This window comes from Callospermophilus lateralis, chromosome 1 (genome assembly GCF_048772815.1).
Source record: "Callospermophilus lateralis isolate mCalLat2 chromosome 1, mCalLat2.hap1, whole genome shotgun sequence".
In the NCBI taxonomy this organism is placed as follows: domain Eukaryota; kingdom Metazoa; phylum Chordata; class Mammalia; order Rodentia; family Sciuridae; genus Callospermophilus; species Callospermophilus lateralis.
The window spans coordinates 215,693,180-215,713,240 of record NC_135305.1 but is presented as its reverse complement, the minus strand read 5'-3'; the positions used below and the strand labels follow the sequence as shown (position 1 = coordinate 215,713,240).

General features: G+C 45.0%; 1 protein-coding gene across 14 annotated transcripts in view; it reads left to right on the top strand.

Annotated features, from left to right (window-relative positions):
* Dnm2 (dynamin 2) overlaps positions 1–20,061 on the top strand; it is an 89,041-nt gene that overhangs the window by 41,212 nt on the left and 27,768 nt on the right. For 9 of the 14 annotated variants that reach the window (XM_076848740.2, XM_076848736.2, XM_076848708.2 and 6 more), the window contains exons 3-10: positions 1,590–1,739; positions 2,915–3,118; positions 6,408–6,506; positions 11,569–11,729; positions 15,301–15,443; positions 16,744–16,879; positions 18,590–18,657; positions 19,237–19,375. In XM_076848740.2, coding sequence (XP_076704855.2) covers positions 1,590–1,739; positions 2,915–3,118; positions 6,408–6,506; positions 11,569–11,729; positions 15,301–15,443; positions 16,744–16,879; positions 18,590–18,657; positions 19,237–19,375 — 1,100 coding nt within the window. The remainder of the gene's footprint in view (positions 1–1,589; positions 1,740–2,914; positions 3,119–6,407; positions 6,507–11,568; positions 11,730–15,300; positions 15,444–16,743; positions 16,880–18,589; positions 18,658–19,236; positions 19,376–20,061) is intronic. The other 5 variants (XM_076848748.2, XM_076848671.2, XM_076848734.2 and 2 more) reach the window with 1 other exon arrangement.

The window sequence follows — 20,061 nt, the reverse complement described above, 5'->3', positions numbered from 1 at the left end:
TTCTACCATGAATGTGTTCGTTATTTTTATTATTTCATGCGGTACTGGGGATTGAACCCAGGGATGCTCTACCGCTGAGTCACCTCCCCAACCTTTTTATTTTTATTTTTATTATTTTGGCACTGAGGAGTAAGCCCAGGGGCACTTTACCACTCAGCTGCATCCCCAGTCCACTTTTATTTTTTATTTGGAGGTAGGGTCTCCTTAAGTTGTCAAGGTTAGACTTGAACTTGGAATCCTGCCTCAGCCTCCCAAGTTGCTGGTATTACCCGTGTATGCCATCACAACTGACTGAACAGTTTTTCTGTTTGCCTGTCCCATCTCTGTGCTTTAGGACTGATTCCCTCATTCAGGACCCACACTGCCACGTTAGTTACTTATTTGTTCCTCTTGTTCTCATTCCCAATGTAGCTTTCAGACACCCCGAGCTCCTACATCTGCTTGAGATCCTGCCCAGAAACCAATTCTTTTGAGTCATTTATATCTAGGTGGAGTTCCCCTTGAACATTCAGGAGGGGAAGGAGGGACATCAGATGGCTTTGGCTGGGGCTGGGGATATGGCTCAAGCGGTAGCGTGCTCATCTGGCATGCGTGCGGCCTGGGTTCGATCCTCAGCACCACATACAAACAAAGATGTTGTGTCTACCGAAAACTAAAAAAAATAAATAAATATTAAAATTCTCTCTCTCTCTCTCTCTCTCTCTCTCTCTCTTTTAAAAAAAAAAAAAAAAGATGGCTTTGGCAAGGCCAGCAGGGATACTCTGGTTCCCTTGGGGAAGGACAGATACTATGGGAGCTGGGTGGCGTATGCTTGTAATCTCAGCGACTTAGGAGGCTAAGACTGGAGGATGGTAAGTTCAAGTCCAGCCTAGGCAACTTAATGAGACCCTGCCTCGAAATAAAAAATAAAATGGGCTGGGGATATAGCTTTGGATAAAGCTGAGTTAAATCCTGAGTTCAGTCCCCTGCCTCTCCAAAAAATGCTATGTGAGAACATCTGTTACATACTGAGTCTGCCAGTACAATTTGAACATCCCTGATTGAAAAATACAGGACCTGAAATGCTTCAAAATAAGAACTTTTTCTTTTCTGAGTGCTGACATGACACCCAAATGTTGAATTTTTACATCTGACCTCATGGATGGTTGCATTCAGTACAGGGGGACACTTAAAATATTGTGTAAAATCACCTTTAGGCATGTGTCTTGGGTATATAAGAAACAAATGAGTTTCACATTTAGACTTGGGTCCCATGCCTAAGATGGTTCACTATGTATGCATGAATATTCCAGAATCTGAAAAATCCCCAGATCTGAAACATGTCTAGCCGTGAGCATTTTGGATAAGAGATACTCCACCTATTATTTCTTGTGGAATCTCCAGGTCTGAAAAGGGGCTGTGTCTATAGGAGCCCCCCTCAGGACTGGTCATAAGAATGAATCTCTTGCTCCCAAAATTCCTAGAGTGATTGTAACTGTTTCTATTCTTCCCCTGCTTGAAAAAGCACTCGTTCCAAAAATCTTTCTGTTCTCTACCCTTGACAAGATGGCTTTTCTTTCTCATATTGAGTATCTCTCTTCCTTTTTCAGAATATGCAGAGTTTTTGCACTGCAAGTCCAAAAAGTTTACAGACTTTGATGAAGTCCGGCAGGAGATTGAAGCAGAGACCGACAGGGTCACGGGGACCAACAAAGGCATCTCCCCAGTGCCCATCAACCTGCGCGTCTACTCTCCACATGGTAGGCAGCTCAGAATGAGACCCCCCACACATGAGAGCAGAAGAATGCTGGCTGTCCCCAAGTCATGGGGAGATCTACCTACTCACAAAGATTATGCTTCCTTTTTTCTTCATAAACACACAGCTCTAAAAAACCCCCACAAACCAGGAAGATTGCTGGGAGTAGTGAGGACTGGGGCAAAGTGTAGCTCTCTACTTTTAATCACGGCATCATCCTTGCTGCCTCTCTTATTCCATAAGGGACACCAGAAACCAGACTTACTTGCAGATGTCCTCATTTTAAAACTCTGAATTAAAACATCAGCCTGCTGCTATATGTTGCTGTTGGCCCAGAGGCCTGGATTATGATAGCAAATGCCCTTTGGGGACCATCTCAACATATTTTTCTTGAGATGGGTTCCTGGTGATAAATTCTAAAATGTATTTATTTTTGAATTAATGATGACTATATATGGCTCAGGAATTTAAAAATTACCTGAGAGGGTGGGAATATTGCTCAGCAGTAGAGTACTTGCTCAGCATGTGCAAGGCCCTGGGTTCCATTCCCAGTACCAAAAAAAAAAAAACAAAAAACCATCAAACAGTATGTGGCAAAAACCTACCTTGCTTTTCCACCAACGTTACAAATATATTTCATTTTCGTCAAATGACAATGCACATGCAGTTGTGAATATGTACATATATGTATCATATCATCAATTTTCCTGAAAGCATAGCATACTATAGAAATCATTTGTGCCTCTTTTTTGTGTGTGAATACATCTCGTTGTGTGTTTCTTATGGTTCTTTGGTATTGGCTAAATGGGTGGACGAATGAGCTGGAATTTAGCCACTTATGAATTCCAGTTTGTAGCTGTAAACATCCTGGTTTAAACATCTATGTCACTGGAATGGAGTAGGTAGAGGGTAGAGTGGAATCCTAGGAAGGTTACTGGATAAAAAGTATAGTTGGGATTGGGTGTGGCTCAGCCATAGAGCCTGACTAGGATGCACAAGGCCCTGCATTCCATCCCTAGCACCATGTTTTAAAAAGGGGTGTGGTCCAGTTGTAGTGTCTAGGAGTCAGCCAAAGTCTGACCCCCTCCAGGAAATTAGGGATGTCACCTGGATCTTAGGACTATGTATGCTTTGCCTTTTGCAGGTTCTGACCACTTTTACCTCTGATTTCCTTTCCAGTGTTGAACTTAACCCTTATCGACCTCCCAGGCATCACCAAGGTGCCTGTGGGGGACCAGCCTCCAGACATTGAGTACCAGATCAAAGACATGATCCTGCAATTCATCAGTCGGGAGAGCAGCCTGATCCTTGCTGTCACACCTGCCAACATGGACTTGGCCAACTCAGATGCTCTTAAGCTGGCCAAGGAAGTTGACCCTCAAGGTAACCAGGCAGCAGCTCCTTCATCCCGTCCCAGTATTGAGACTTGCCTAGAACCCTGGATTCTAAGTCCTAGCATTCTCTTAGCACATGGCCCTTTAGGAAAAGACCTCCTGTGAAATTCTCACAGGAGCTCCCTGACAGGACTTGTGATGGTGGTGGGTGTCTCCTGGGGGCCCACAGTGGGGCTGTTGTGTGTCCCTCCTTGGACGTGATGCTATCTGCTTTGCTAGTGCAGGAGGGTAACCTAGGGGAGTGGGAACAGTACAATTATGTTAGTCTTCTTTCTGTTACTTCAACAAATACTGGAGATATTCAGCTTATGAAGAGAAAAGGTTTGTTTTTGCTCACAGTTTTGGAGGTTCCAGTGTGATTGGTTGGCCCCATTGCTTTGGGGTCTGCGGTAAGGCATCACATGACAGTACATTCATGGAGCAAAACCACTTACCTCATAGTCAGGGAGCAAAAACGAAAGAAAAAGGAAGGGACCAGCATCCCGTAATTTTCTTCAAGGGCATGCCCCTAAAACTTCCCCCTAGGTTTCCACCTCTCAGATTCCACCCATTGTTGCCACTCTGGGGAGCAATCCTTTAACACATTGTCCTTTGGGGGCGCATTTAAAATTCAAACTCCAGGGGCTGGGGTTGTGACTCTGTGGCAGAGCGCTTGTCTAGCATGTGTGAGGCACTGTGTTCGATCCTCAGCACCACATATCAATAAATAAAATAAAGATCCATTGGCAACTAAATAAATAAATAAAATAAAATAAAATTCAAACTCCAGCACCAGCCCTCACATGGCACAGATGCAATTCCAGATCCCATCTTTAGAAGTTACTTATCTTCCCAAGGTTTGGTTTCACTCTGTCAAAACTAGAAATTAGGGGCTGGGGATGTGGCTCAAGTGGTAGCGCGCTCGCCTGGCATGCGTGCAGCCCGAGTTCGATCCTCAGCACCACGTACAAACAAAGATGTTGTGTCTGCCAAGTACTAAAAAAAATAAATGTTAAAAAAAAAAAAATAAAAATTAAAAAAAAAAAAAACTAAAAATTAATCCCAACCCATAGAGTGGCTTTGAGGTCTATAGATAATCCCCATAAACTGCTTCAGAGCCAGGCAGGTAAAGTAAAAGAATAACAAGTTACTGAAGGAACTTGGGGTCATAGGGGGTAGTGGAGACTGTGGTATTCCTGGCCAGAGGCTTGCAAAATCAAACTTTTCAAATGGCCACTGAGTGTTAGTTAAGCACTTGCTATGGGCCAGGCTCAGGAATGCAGACTGGAGAATGGAGCAGGGAACAAATCAGCAGGCTCCTGAGATACTGATATTCCATTGAGAGTGTAGAATAATAACCAGGAACAAGCATTCGAGATCCTTGCAGGTAATGGCAAGTGAAGGGGAGAATGTATTTTGGAGAGTGGCCAGGATTGAATGGTCAGGGACCTCTGTGGAGGTGAGATTTGAGCAAGACCAGAATGATAAAAAGATGAGCAGAGAAAAAGATCCAGAAAATTGGACAATGGGTACTAGTAGCTGGAGTGGGGAAGGGGGTAATTTGAGTCTGGGGTATTCACGATGCAGCAAGGAGACCCTGTGTGGCTTAGGCAGAGTGAGCTAAAAGGTAAAAGGTGGAAGGAGACACTATTTGAACAAGGCTTTGAGAGCTGCTGTAGGGGGCTGTGGTTTATTCTGAGAGTCTTGGAATTTTAACCACGTATGACACAAACGGAAATGCATTTTATGTGATGCCCTCCGACTTCCAGGGTTCTGAGTAGTTTGGAGGAAGTTGGGTACCAGTAAGGAGCGGGGGGGTTGTCAAGGCCAGGCAGGCTTGTAGCTCATGCTACCTAGTCAAGGCTTAGGCCCAGGAGTCAGTCAGTCTTGTATGTGACTGAAAGCTCCTCAAAATCCAGTGCTGGGGGTGTGGCTTGGTGGGAGAACATTTGCCTATCATGCCTGAGACCCTGGGTTTCATCCCTAGCACTGCAAAATAAAGCTTTTTTAAAAAAATGTTCAGGGCTATCCACTGAGCACTTCTGTGCTGCTGACGAGGAGGCTGTGCCTGCTACTCCCCTCCAGGGCACATGGGCACACTTTCTTGGGAGAGGCTGCCCCTGCCTCCCTGTCAACGCCAGTCTTGTCCTCTGCTGTCTTCACATGAAATGGGGTATGGTTATGAAAAAGGGTTAATCAGGTGGTGCAAAAATGGGCATCAGTACAGTTAAGTGCCATTTGTGAACCCAATGCTGGCCTTAACATTTTTTTCTGTCTTCGAAAGCATTCGTGATTATTACCCAAAAATAAAAGTCACCATGGAAAAATAGAGAACTCAGAAAGTGACAGCTCCCCTCCCCCTGCAGAGATACGGCTGGCTACATTTGGTAAATATCTTTCCAGAGTCGTTTTTACCCATAAACGTGCGTTTTTAAATTAGACTATTGGCCAGGTGCAGTGGTGTGCGCCTGCAATCCCAGCCACTCGGGAGGCAGAGGCAGGAGGATTGTGAGTTTGAGACCAGCCTGGGCAACAGAGTGAGGCCCTGTTTTGAAAGGAAGGAAGGAAGGAAGGAAGGGAGGGAATGAGGGAGGGAAGGAAACATGGCTTTCACCCCGTCAGTGCCCAAGTTGGCACTTACCAGTGATTTCCCTGGGCTTCTATCTGTCCCCTGTGTGTGTCTCACACATGTGACACACGTAAGTGTGCACACACAGCTAGCACAGCCCTGAGCTCAAGCCCTGCATGGGCATTTGATGTGCAGGTGTGAAACTATGCTATGAGGAGGTCCTTGATTTTGGCTGAGTAGGGGAGAGGAGGTATTTGATGGGGTGGGCCCCAGAGTGGCACTTTGCCATTCAGTTGAGAGGAAACCCTGGAAACAGTTGCTTCAGGTACAAGTGTGATGTTGGGACTTATATACAACTCAAAGCACAGCATTGAAATTGCATAGAAATTGACTGGGGATAACTCAAATTGCCATGAGGTTCCCTGTAGACCCTGAAGCAGCAAGTTCTGTTGCTAATACGAGTGACGATGATGGTGGTGGTGGTGGTGGTGGCAGCCACTTTTTATATATTGACTGTTTGAATGTGCCAGGTTTATCCTGTGAATTACCCTCTGAGATCAGAGCTTGTAACTGTCTTCATCTGCTACTTGAGATACTGGGGTCCAGACAGTTAACATGGTTTGTTACCATATAACCTGACAGTGGCAGGGTGAATTGGACCCCAGGTGGCCCGGGGCCACCAGCCTGTGTTCCTTCCTCATGGTGTCTTTTGACCTCTGTGCTTTTTCAGGCCTGCGGACCATTGGTGTTATCACCAAACTCGACCTGATGGATGAAGGCACAGATGCCAGGGATGTCCTGGAGAACAAGCTGCTGCCACTGAGAAGAGGTGTGGCTGGGGACAGGGGCTGGGACCTCAGAGTGGGGAGTGTGGACTTGGGAAGCCATGGGTGCTTGGGGGGCAGGGAGAATGGGCTGGGTTGTGTTTGTGTCTTTTTCTTCTGATTTTTATACTTTGATTTTTCAGTTACATAGTGAACACCTGCTCCTTTTTGGAACATTAGTAAACATGTATACAGAAAGAGGAAACTAATCTCACCCACAGCCTTACTTCCAGTCAGTAGTTAATACTTTGTGGCTATCTTTCCAAACAGTTCTCTAAAGTTCGAAATTTTTTTTTTTTTTTTTTTTTTTTTTTTTTGGTGTTGGGAGTCCAGGATATTGTGCATGCTAAAGCACATACTCTACTACTGAGCTACACCCCCCAGCTCTTTGTGCTATTACTAATTTATTTTATTTTATTGTTTGTTTGTTTGTTTGTTGGTTTGCCTTGCCAGAAATAGAAGCAGGGCCCAGCATATGCTAGGAACATTCTACCACTGAGCTTCATCCCCCCATCTTATTAATTTTTAGAATTACTTTCTATTATGAACATACTATGTACCAAAAAGTAGGAAAGTTTTAGTGTCCTGTGGACCTGTTGCCCAGCTTAAGTGGGTGTCACACAGTTAATTTTAAATCTCCTGAATGTCGTTGTCAACTATTGTTATTTTCTTCCTGGGGGATTTTTAAAGCAAGTCCTAGACATTATATCATTTTATACATAAATATGTGCATTTCTTTTCAAATAATACTTCTCATCCCTTTTTTTTTTCTATACCGTTTATTTGAAGAAGAAACTAGATCATATCCCACATTTGGAATTTGACCAGTTGTCATTCCTTATCAGCTGGTAATTAGATCCAGATGGAAGCCTGATTATCTTAAGGTTCAAGTTCAGGGTTGGTTATTCTCTCACAGGAGTAGCCTCGGCATTTTGTTGTTGTTGTTGTTGTTTGTTTGTTTAGTTGTCAATGGACTTTATTTTTTTTTTTTATATGTGTTGCTGAGAATTGAACCCAGAGCAAGCGCTCTACCACTGAGCCACAACCCCAGCCCAGCCTCAGCATTTTAATACATATTTTTTTCAGTTTTAAGATTTAAAAAATATTTTTGGTTGTAGATAGACATAATACATTTATCTTTTTGTTTGTTTATATATTTATTTTTATGTGATGCTGAGGATCAGACCCAGTGCCTCACACATGCTAGGCAAGAACTCTACAACTGAGCTACAACCCCAGCCCCAAGATTTTTTAAAGTAGCAGTGTTAGACTCACAGCCAAACTAAGGGGAAAGTACAAAGATTTTTTCCAAAGTTTCTATGTGCCCCTGCTATCAACATCCTGTGGCAGAGAGGTGCTTTCATTATAATTTGTGAACTTCCATTGACACATCATCACCTCAAATCCATAGTTTACATTAAGGTTTACTCTTGGTATTATAAATATTTTTATTTTCAAAAGATGAGAATAAAAAGATGAGTATCTTCACAAAACATATGTTTATACTAACATCTGTCAGCCATTTTGTGAGAATATTGCCAAAATATAACATTTATAAAAACAATAAGCCAAAAAATGTGAGAATAGCAAACATTTATTGAATATGTATATGTACTAGACACAATTCTAAACTCAGTATGTGAGAACTCATTGAATCCTGATAGCAACTCAATCAGGTGGTTTATTCTGTTCTCATCCCCATTTTATAGAAGAAACTGAAGCACTAGGGGACTAAATCCCTTCACCCAGCTCCTAGAACTAGGGAGTAGCAAACAGTTTTTGAGGCCCTAACCCTTCAGCACCATGCTACTGTGACCCTCTTTTACATTTCAAACATTTCACCATAACAGGTGAATAGTCTTCAATGTGACTTCAGGATGTCTCAGGGAATTCCTTACATAGGGCCCGAAGGCCATCACATTATCCCTACACTGAGGACACTGAGGCCACTTCCTGATTTTCACCATGGCACAATGTCTGGCTATTTGATTTTTTTTTTTTTTTAATATTTTTTTAGTTGTCAATGGACCTTTATTTTATTTATTGGTTCGTGGTGCTGAGAATCTAACCCAGTGCCTCACACATGCTAGGCAAGCCCTCTGCCACTGAGCCACAACCCCAGCCCTGGCTATTTGATTTTTAAGAACATCCTTCTCTCTAGGATCTGCTCTCAGCTGTGGGCATATTCTGGTCTTCATCCCTGTTGGTGTCACTTAGACCTTTTCTTTTGCTCCTGGGGGTTCCTGCCTTGATGACTAGGATGGACCTGGGAAAACATTCACACTTCAGTTGTCACCTTCCCCTAGCACTACTGAGACACTGAGTAGTGAGATGGCCCCAAATCAGAAGGGAGCATGGTCAGAGGCCAAATCTAAAAACCCACTTGGCTGTGAGGACCAGGGTCTGAGAAGTGAATCAGCTACCAGCCAGCATTGAGGGAGGAAGTGCTGGGGCTGAAGAGGAAGCCAGCCCACACCCTTGACCAGCCACTCTGCCCTGAGCTCCCTTGAATGGTCTTGAGCCTCCCCCTTAGCCTCTGGGATCAGGGGTGTGCTCAGCATCTATGGGCACTAGCTGAGCTAAGAATCCAATGGCATGGGCCTTGTGTATCTCATTCCTCACTAATGACCACATAACTCCTTCCTCTGTTGTCATGGAGGACAGCTGTTGTAGGCCTGCTCCCATACTGTCTTGTGATCTCAGGCTCTCTCTTTCTCAGTTTCTTCCCTCTCCATGTGGCTTTAGAACTCCTCCCCCTGAGATCTGAGGGTGTTGGGCAGGAGGCCCCGAGTTTCATCCCCTAGCACCACAAAATAAAAGTCCTTCCCACTGGATCCTTATTCCTGGTTTACAAGACATTTGCAACTCTAGTACTTTTAAAGGAACCGAAGTCCAAGCCAGATGACCTCTATCTGCCCCACCCTGATATTTCGCTCTGTATTCTGTTACATGTACAGTATTGAGTATGGCTTGACAGGGTTCTAGGTTCAGAGTTTGGTTCACCTACTATGACTTCATCTTGGCATGCCTCAGTTTCTCCATCTATAAAATGGACATAATGACAGCTTATGAAGAGGACAGGAACCATCCTGTCTACACAAGTCTTAGCAGTGTAAATGGCAGGCACTACTCCTCTCCCCAAGAGAAACATGTACAATCCCTACCACTGGTTTTCTCATATACCACATGGAGTATGAGTACAAGACATTTGTCACTTTGGACCTTTTGCCATTACCTTTCCAGTTTTAATTATGTTGATAACAATTAATAGCAACAACTGTACCTGTGTCTGCTACTAGGTGATGTTCTTTTTGTTTTTGTTTTTGTGGTACTGAGAATTGAACCCAGGGGCGCACACTTCTACTGAGCTACATCCCCAGCCCTTTTTGTTTTTTTATTTTATTTTTGAGACAGGTTTTGCTAAGATGCTGAGGCTGGCCTCAAACTTGTGATCTTCCTGCCTCAGCTTCCCAAATAGCTAGGTAAAGTTCTTTATTTTTCATGATACCCATCTGTATACCCTTAGTGCTGAGTGCCTCCTACCTAGATTCAGGGAGTCCTGGCTGTTCTGGGTTTCTTTATTTCTCTTTCTCTCTCTCTCTCTCTCTCTCTCTCTCTCTCTCTCTCTCTCTCTCTCTTTTCTATTGGGGGTAGAGGCTCCTGATTGAACCCAGGGCCTTGCAAGTGCTCTACCACTGAGCTTTATCCCCACTCTTTTTTTTCTTTTTAATATATTCCTTTTTTTCTTATTATTATTTTTTTAATCTGTGTGTTCATTCATTTAAAAAGATAGGGTTCCTCACCTGGACCCCAACGTTCTGGACTCAATGTGTCCTCCCATGTTCTGACTTTTTGTTTGTTTGTTCATAGTACTAGGGATTGAACCCAGGGCACTCTACCACTGAGCTACATCTCCAGCCCTTTTATTTTTTACTTTGATACAGGGTCTGGCTAAGTTACCTAGGCTGGCCTTGAACTTGCCATCCTGCCTCAGCCTCCCAAGTTGCTGGGATTACAGGTGTGTGCCCCTGCACTAGCCCGTGTTCTGCCTTTTTGAATGCCATCCCTTGCCCTTCTTCTCTCCAGGTTTCTTTATTTTTAAATATTGTATATCTTTTTCCAGACTAGCATTTTTATTCTAAAAGTGTTTTTTACCATTGGAAAAGTTGAAAATGATACTGAAAGTAACAAATTGAGGAGATAATCTCCTGATTCCACTAAGCCACACCTCTAGCTCTCTCACTTGATTACTTTCAACTATTTTCTTGTGTTTCATTCCAGAAAACAAATGCAATCTTTTTTTTTTTTTTTTAATCACTTATGTTTTCTTCAAGTTTTTTTCTAGTTTTCTGTTTTCTGTGGGGATCTGTGATCCCTTGAGAGTTCATTTTGGTAGGCACCCAACGTTGATTCTTTGCCAGCAGAACCCAGATTTTTTTCTTAGCCAAATAATTTTGGCAAAGCTTTTATGCTACCAATTTTGAAATCTTCAGTTCCCATCTGCTTCTAATGGTGTTTTTGGATTTTCTATTTGGTGCCTTTCATCTCTCTATGCATAAGGTCCCAGTATGCCAGATATTGAAAATATAGTAGCTTTGTAGCTGTGGTGGTGGTGTCTGTTTGTTTTTGTCTCTGTGTTTCTTTGCTTTGTTTTTTGGGGTGGTGGGAATGGAACCCAGGGCTTCTTGCATGCTAGTAAGTGTTCTGCCATAGATATCAGCCCTGTAGTAGCTTTTAATGTCTAGCAAGATTTAGCTGCCTTCTGATTGCCTTGTTTTGGATATGTTTTTTTTTTTTTAACTGTCTTTAGCTTTTTCCTGGCATCTGTCCCACAGACTGGATATGAGTTGTCGTTCCTCCAAACATTTATGTTGCTTTTCCATACCGCTTTCTGCTGCGTTGCACTGTCAGTTGTTTCTGAGTATCGTGTGTTGACCCATGTGTCCCAGTCTCCGCACGTCCATCTCTACACCCAAACCTGGCCCTGCCCATTCTATGTCCATAGTAGATGCCCGGGCACCTTAGTGCTCCTGACCAAGGCCTTTTCCTCACTGTGTCTTCCCACAGGCTACATTGGTGTGGTGAACCGCAGCCAGAAGGACATTGAGGGCAAGAAGGACATCCGTGCAGCACTGGCAGCAGAGAGGAAGTTCTTCCTCTCCCACCCAGCCTACCGGCACATGGCTGATCGCATGGGCACCCCACACCTGCAGAAGACCCTGAATCAGGTACCGTGAGGATTTGGGGTCTCTGTGTATAGTGGGACAGTCTGCACACTGCACAACAGCCACTGTCCACACTTGTACCATCTTCAGTCTAAACCAGCAGGGGTTTTTTAGTAAAATGGGTTCAATCCACATTATTACTCTACAATGAGTGCTTTTAATATGGAACCTGATAGGATTGGGTTGGTTCAATCAGTTGGTATTTGACTTTTTAATATTGCCATTATTTTTTGTTCTTTTAATTGCCATTGTAATTTGATCAAAGGCTCAGAAGTTTGCATGCAATTCTGGAGTTGGTGACCTGGATTAAGGTTGCCTGGACTAAAGCAAAGCCAGGTGGCCATCAGTACCTGACTGCAGCTAAGTAAGAAGACTCTGCAGTCTGAACCTCGAGGTTCCAAAACCCAGCCCAGCCTCAGATGTGTGGTCCCGGCCCAGCTTTTCCAAGGTTCTCTCCTCTTGGGTCCACCGATTGAGAATGGTCACTGTGCCTGCTTCCTAGGGCTGGCATCTGGAATCAGCAGGGCCATGTGTGTTCAGTGTACAGCACAGATGCTGCGTGCAGTGTACTGATACATGGCAGCAGCCACCCTGGTACTGGATTGTTTTCCCATCCCTCTTTTTGAGGTAGTGTATTCCTAGGGTTCATAAACAAAAATAGTATTGAAATGTATACAGTGAAAACTTTCCTTCCATGGGCTCCACCATCATTACCCTGCCTGAATTTTTTTTTGTCCATGAAAACAGAAAGAACTGTGAGAAGTCCCTCTTCTCCCTTATCATGAACCATGATAGTCAGGGATTCCTGCTGCACTTGCTTTTCTCTGCTCCACACTTACCTTGGGGAGCACCATCCCTATAGTTAAGGGCCCTTCCTTACTCCCAGAACTGGGCCCTGATCTGCTCAACAGGCTTATTTTTTTTTCTCAAGCGCTTGAGATGGTTTCTAATCTTCCTGGTCAATAAACAGCTATAGTTTGTATCATTTTATAGATGTATAGATGTGCATGTTTCCCTGGGGGGTAGACTCCCTGCTGTGGCGTTGTGTAGAAACAGGAGATAAGCTGTACCTGGCCTGGCCTTCACTGATTTCCTGGTTTTCCCAGACAGTGTTGCCCTCTCAACTGTCCCTGTGGTTCAGCAGATCAGGGGCCAGCTTTTGGGAACTAAGCAGATACAGCAAAGAGTAAGGAAGGACTCTTTACTACAGGGACAGATCTCCTGGAGATAGTATGGGACAAAGGAGAGCAGATGGAGTAGGGATCCCTGACTGTAGGCATTGTTTATGATAAGAAAGGGAGAATGGGGACTTCTCAAAGTGCTTCCTGCTTTCTGGCACCTTTCAGAATGATGGCCTCAGAATGGCAATCTGAAGGTCATACCTTCATGCACAAACTGGGGAGCCAGTGGCACTGTGAGAACAGATCCTGTCCATCCGGAGGGCTTTCTTCTTTTCCCTCTGTGTGTATGTATGTGTGGTACTGGAGATAAGGGAAGGCTAATTTTTAGTGGTGGGCCAGGGAGCAAGCCACCAGGTAAATGGATGATCAAGTGTTAACTTGGCCTGGGGTGGGGGCCAGAGGTAACACAGAGCAGGCAGCTCAGGGGAGGGAAGAGGGAAGTCAGCCTCCCTTGGGAGGGCCCTCCAGGACCGGAAGTAGGCAGGCCTCAGCAGAGGGGAGGAGGCAGAAAAAAGGAAGGAAACCTCCACTGCAGCTGGCTAAGGCCTCCCAGGGTGAGTGGCCCAGAGGCCCCTTAGGAGTCAGGAAGGGTTGGCCCCTTTCACATTGGGTGACTTCCTGGGGCAGTGTTTCCCCAAGTTAAATACTGTAGGATCACAGACGGCAGTAAAGGTCTGCAGAGCCCCAAGCATCATTCCCCACCATTTGAGACTCTCAGCTCCCATAGAGAGGGCCTGTGGGCTGGGTCATGGAGGCAGGGACCCCTGCTTACAGAGAACTATTAGAGCCACACCACAGATGAGAGGCTTCTTTCTGCCTCTTTTCTAGCTTGATAGACACTTAGAAAATTCTCTTCTATTAGAGGACAGGTGGCAGCAGAATTCTGGTGTTCACTTTTTGGGTAGTGGCTGATTTTATGGTTTTTGTTTTTTTCATTCATTTTTTTTCCTTTATTTTGTATTAGGGGGAAAAAAGGTCATCCATCCCCATAGTGACTGTCCCATTTCTTCCTTTCCTGTAATGGATGCTTGTGCCTTTTCCAGAGGTGACCTTTGTCATCGCTTCCTGTGTTTTCTTCTAGGGCCTGAAGAGAGGGACATGTCTACACCGTATATCCCTCCTTCCCCTCCCCGACTCCATTGCTTCCTCCTCGTCTTTTCCTCCCTCTTCCCCTCCCTCCCTTCCTTTCCTTCTTTTCTCCTTTTTACTTTTCTCCCTATTTTCCCTTCTCTCTTTTTTTGCGGGGGGTTACTGGGGATTGAATCCAGGGGTGCTGTCCTACTGAGTTACATCCCCAGCACCCCTACCCCCTTTGTTTGAGATAGGATTTTGCTTAATTGCCCAGGCTGGCCTCGAGACTTATGATCCCCCAGCCTTGGCCTACTGAGTAGCTGGATTGCAGGTGTGTGCCACTGCACCCCACCTTCCTTCTCTTCTTCCTCTTCCTCCTCCTTTACCTCCTCTTCCTTACCATTTTTTTCCCATTAGGTGGGGGATGGAACCCAGGGCCTATGTGTGCTGAGCAAGTGCCCTGCCACTGAGCTACATCCCTAGTCCTTTTTCCCCCTGCCCTAGATGGCAGTAGCTTACCCCCATTCCATATCTAGTTTTCTGTCAAACAGCACATCTTGTGGGTCATTCCCTGTCTTTTTTCTGCCGTGAACCTCCCTTTCAGAGATTAACAGATATCGGATTCGTACAGTTCAAAAGCAGAATAAGGGGCTGGGGGTGTAGTTCAGCAGTAGGACACTGGCGTGCGGGAGGTTCTGGGCCCCATTCTAAGCACCACAAGAAATAAATTAACTAAAGCAGAACAGTAGAGCAAAAGAGAGCACTGAGAAGGCCATCCTCCGGCCAGCCCTCTCTATGCTCCAATCCACCGTCTTCCGTGTTAGTTTCTTCAGAAACTCTTGTGTTGAGGCAAATGCAGGTGCTGCCTTTCTTTCACAGCAGGGAGCCCATTGTATGTGCGTTGTGCTCTTCTCAGGATATCTTTTCCACCTAAGTTTGCAGGATTGTCACTGTCGGTCCTCTGGTCAGTGGGCTCTGCGGGCCGCGCGGACTTCTCACTGAGTGGTACCGAGGCGGATGTCCCGGGTCAGCAGGCCTCCTGCCCTCTTTGCCTCCTTGTCAGCATCTGTGTGTCTTCCTTGGTGTGACTGCCTCATTGACCACCCAGTGCCCTATGGCAAGGGTCATCACTCAGTTGTGGCCCCTCTTTTAGCCTGGGCGTAAGCGTGTCCATTGCTGGGTACTTTTTCTGTTGCTTTTACTTGAGGCTGAGGAGTGTACTGGTCTCAGGTGGCATTGGCCCTCCATGGGGAAAACAGGGCCTGCACCTTCCTGGTTTCCTGCCCACAATGACCTCCCTGATATCTGCCCTTCTCTTGCAGCAACTGACCAACCACATCCGGGAGTCACTGCCAGCCCTACGCAGCAAGCTGCAAAGTCAGCTGCTGTCCCTAGAGAAGGAGGTAGAGGAGTATAAGAATTTCCGTCCCGATGACCCCACACGGAAAACCAAAGCCCTGCTACAGTATGTGCCTCTCCTTTCCCTCCCACCTTCCCACAGCATCCTTGGGCTGGGTGCCAATTTGACCTTGTTGTCTGTTCATTCATTCAACAAGTATTTGTTGAGAACCACCTGTGTGCCAGACCTTATCCTAAGCACCATGGTGTGGCAGTGAATAGGGCAGGTGCCCATCCTTTTCCCCAGGGTGTGCAGGAAGCGGGAATAGGGAAGAAATAGGAAAGAAAATTAGTAAGTAGCAAAACATATGGTAAAAAGCTGAGCATGGGGCTGGGGTGGTGGCTCAGCGGTAGAGCACCCGCCTAGCACGTGCGAGGCCCTGGGTTCGATCCTCAGCACCACATAAAAATAAATAAATATTATGAAGATATTGTGTTCAACTAAAAAATAAATATATATATATATATATATATATATATATATATATATTTAAAAAAAAAGCTGAGCACGGCAGTGTATACCTGTAATCCCAACTACTGGAGAGGCTGAGGCAGGAGGATGGCCAGTTAACTTCTGGCACTGGGAGTCTGAGGTGAATTACTATTATTTGGAAGCATTTTTCTTTTTTGTGAGTGCACAGAATAACTATGTATTTTAGGGTCAGCGACTTTTTGAAGTTGATGAAATGCACAAATGCCTTCAGTTCTCAACAGTGACAGTGTGAGGTAGATGTTATTCCTAACCACCACTTTGCACACGAAGAAACTGAGGTGAAGGGGACAACTTTGCTTGTCCAAGGCCTCAGCACTCATCAGTGGTACAGACCCCACCTGAAAGGTGGGAAAGGGAACCTGTGTAGCCACCTGAGTTGCTGAAGGGGCTACCTTTTTTATATTATTATTAATTTTTATTTCTTTTAGTTTTAGTTGTTGATGGACCTTTATTTTATTTATTTACTTATTTATATGTGGTGCTGAGAATCAAACCCAGTGCCTCACACGTGCTAGGCAAGTGCTCTAGCACTGAGCTACAGCCCCAGCCCCAGAGGGGCTACCTTTTTACACCACCATCTGCCAAGTCAAGTTGAGCCTCGGGGTAGAGGTCGAGTAGCTGTGATGTCAGATCTTCATCTACAAACTAAGAAAAATAATTGACCCCCTCAGATTCAGTGGGTGGATAATCGCAAGAGGCTTTGCAAACGTTTGCCCTCAGCAGCTCTTGTATTTTGTTGATTTGTTTTAGTATAAGCCTATATTTTGCTGCTAAAAATGAAGCAAGCATATATATCATGGTTCAACTTGGAACATAATTCCAGAGCCATGCAGACACCTCTGCTTTGATATTTGTGTTTTCTTTTTCTTCATAGGATGGTCCAGCAATTTGGGGTGGACTTTGAGAAAAGAATCGAGGGCTCAGGAGACCAAGTGGACACGCTGGAGCTCTCAGGGGGCGCCCGAATCAATCGCATCTTCCATGAGCGCTTTCCCTTTGAGCTGGTGAAGGTAGCACCCCAGAGATGGGCCCCATCTCTAGCCAGGCACCCTCCCTCTTGGCATTGACTCTGGCCTCCTTTCTGGCCATAATGTCTGTGGGTAGAGCATGGCCCAGAGGAGGCATCCCCATGGGCTTTCTTCCCCCAGTGGGCAGCTTAGGAGTTCGGGGCAAAATTATATTTAAGTCCCATTTGTTTGCATTGATAAAAACCAATATATGTTCTTTGCTAATTCTGTCAGCCCTCCAAGTTCATGTGTTTCACATTCACAGGTTTAACCAACTGCAGATTGAAAATACTAGAAAAGAAAAAAACATCTGTACTGAACACTACAGACTTTTTTCTTGTCATTATTCTCTGTGCAAAACAGTGTAGCTATTTACATAGCATTTACTTTGAGTTAGGTATTGTAAATCATCTAGAAATGTGGAAAGATATGCATAGGTTCTATGCAAATCTACACCCATGGCATAGTATATATAAAGGACTTGAGCATCCCTAGATGTGGTGTATTGGGGGAGGATCCTAGAGTCATCCACTGCGGATACCAAGAGACGACAGAAAATGGAGGTAAACTTGCAAGGAAAAATGTCCTCAACATGTTGTTAAAGGTAGAACCAGTTATGGAGCCTGCAGATACGCTGTATATGTACATGGCATAATAACAGCCATTATTATGTGTGAAATTGTATGTAAATGTCTAGGACTACATCTGTATGGACAGATCTGCCAAGATGTTCTTGAAAATGTCAGCTCTGGAGCCTGGGATTTGGGATCCTTCTTTCCTCCTTCCCTTCCTTTTTTGGTGATTTATTGGACACTTTACGTTTTTTATAATGAGCATATAACATTTTTTTTTTTTTTTTTTAAAGAGAGAGTGGAGAGAGAGAGAGAATTTTTTTTTTAATATTTATTTTTTAGTTTTTTGGCAGGCACAACATCTTTGTTTGTATGTGGTGCTGAGGACCGAACCCGGGCCGCACGCATGCCAGGCGAGCGCGCTACCGCTTGAGCCACATCCCCAGCCCCTAGCATATAACATTTTTAAAAAAAATAAATAAAATGCTTTTCAATAAAAGGAGAGAAACACCCATAATCCTAATAGCCACAGACAAGGCCTATTAACATTTAGCTAGGCATATTTTCTGAATTATTTCTGTGCAGATAAGTAAGCCTGCCACAAACACAGCATGTGTCCTTATCCATAATTGTGTAAACATATCTATTTTGTAATCAAAAAACAAATTATGCCTCTTTGTGACATGCATTTTTCATGCAGTAACCATCTTCCCAAACTAGTTATCAACATACAACAAATTGTTAGTTGCAAAATAGTATTCTGTTTTATGGCTGTCCCATCATGTACTTAATCTGTCTCCCATTTTTGATCATTTAGGTTCTATTTACACTTTTCGGAAAAGTTCTGTGCATGTTGCTAAATCTTTCTTAATTCCTTAAGATGAATTTCTAGAGTATTGGAACTAGTAAGTGAAGTATAGGAATGTTTTGGAGAGATTATTACTTTATACAGACCATGTGAGAGTGTTAGTTTTAGAACATCTTTGCTGAAACTGGGTTATAATTTTTAAATTTTTATTCTTGAATTAAATAATTTGCCCTATGAATACAACTATGCTAGGAAATCACCTTCCCCAAGTACACACCTGTGCTGGGGTACCTCAGGGACCTCCCTTCATTTGTTTGGCTTATCTCTTCTCAGATGGAGTTTGATGAGAAAGACTTAAGACGAGAGATCAGCTATGCCATTAAGAACATTCATGGAGTCAGGCAAGTTTCCTTCCCCTCCACAGTGACACCCTCTAGCCAGTTGGGCTTCCCAAACCTCTGGGCACCCCAATTATGAGGCTCTTGGGTGATTTTCAAGAGCTGTAAGCCTGTCCTTTTGGGTCGCTAAAGGCATTGGGGGGGGGGCATGTTTCAGTCCTTCCTGAATCTTTTGCAGGCCACTGTGCATAGCATGGCCCCAGGGTTAGACACAGCTGATTGGTTGAGCCTTAGTCGCTGGTAAACTAAGAGAGCTTACCGCAGATTGTCTGGGGCAGGATAGGGCAGACTTGAGTCGGGTTCATAGAAATCTCAAATTTATCCTCATTGAAGGTCCCTCATGAGAGTCTTGAGTCCCCTTCTTATGCTAACAAAGGTAGTCTTTCCAATTATCCAGCCTTTTATTGCCATTGGTCCTCAGGTCACCTTGGGTTTCCCCACTGTGGACTCAGGCATCTGATCCCCAGATTTGATGTAACCTTCTTCTTCCTTGGGGACCCGGTCAGTACTTAGGAAATTTCTGATCATGCTTTGTTTCTCTCTGACTTATCTCCCCTGCCCCCTGGGTACGGATGGTTTTAGGACTGGGCTCTTCACCCCGGACTTGGCGTTCGAGGCCATTGTGAAAAAGCAGGTCGTCAAGCTGAAAGAGCCCTGTCTGAAATGTGTCGACCTGGTTATCCAGGAGCTAATCAATACAGTTAGGCAGTGTACCAGTAAGGTATTGGATCCCTGGCAGGGTGACTCCTGGCCTTGTGGAAACGGGGTATGGGAGTTTGGTATCAGGCCCCCAGTGTTGGTCATCCCCTAAGTTACCTAAATTTCTAAGAACTTGACCTCTATCCAGAGGAAGGGATGGGACCATGTCAGCCAGGGCCCCCTGGGGGGGGTGTCAGGCCTCCAGAACTGGCCAGACATGTGGACAGGCCTCCCTGGGGCCCTGATACCAAGCCTAGCATGTATCTGGTGGAATTGGGGCTTCACTGGGCTGTTGCTTTGCTGCCTTCTGGGAAGCAGAGAGGGACCCCACGTCAGCTGCTGGAGGCCAAGCCCCTGAATCTACTTGACTGTCACTCCTTCTTGACAAATGCCCAGTATCCTCTGGCTTCTCTGGAGCCAACTCCTTCTGTTTCCCCATGGTGCTGGGAAAGGCCCAGATGCCAACAAAATAACAAATGCTTAGTGCCAAAGCCTTCTGATCTCCCAAGTGCCCCCTGCCAGCTCCCCTGTACCCCATGCCACGTACCCCACCCCGTACCCAGCCTGTCCTCAGCCCACCTGATCATAAGTACCTGGGTGCCAGTTTTCACAGGCGGCTGCCTCCACTCAGCAGGACGTGTCGGGCTCCCAGAAGGGCCTGTTTCCCAGGGCAGCACGCTTTGGCCAAGCCACTCAAATGCTTCCCAG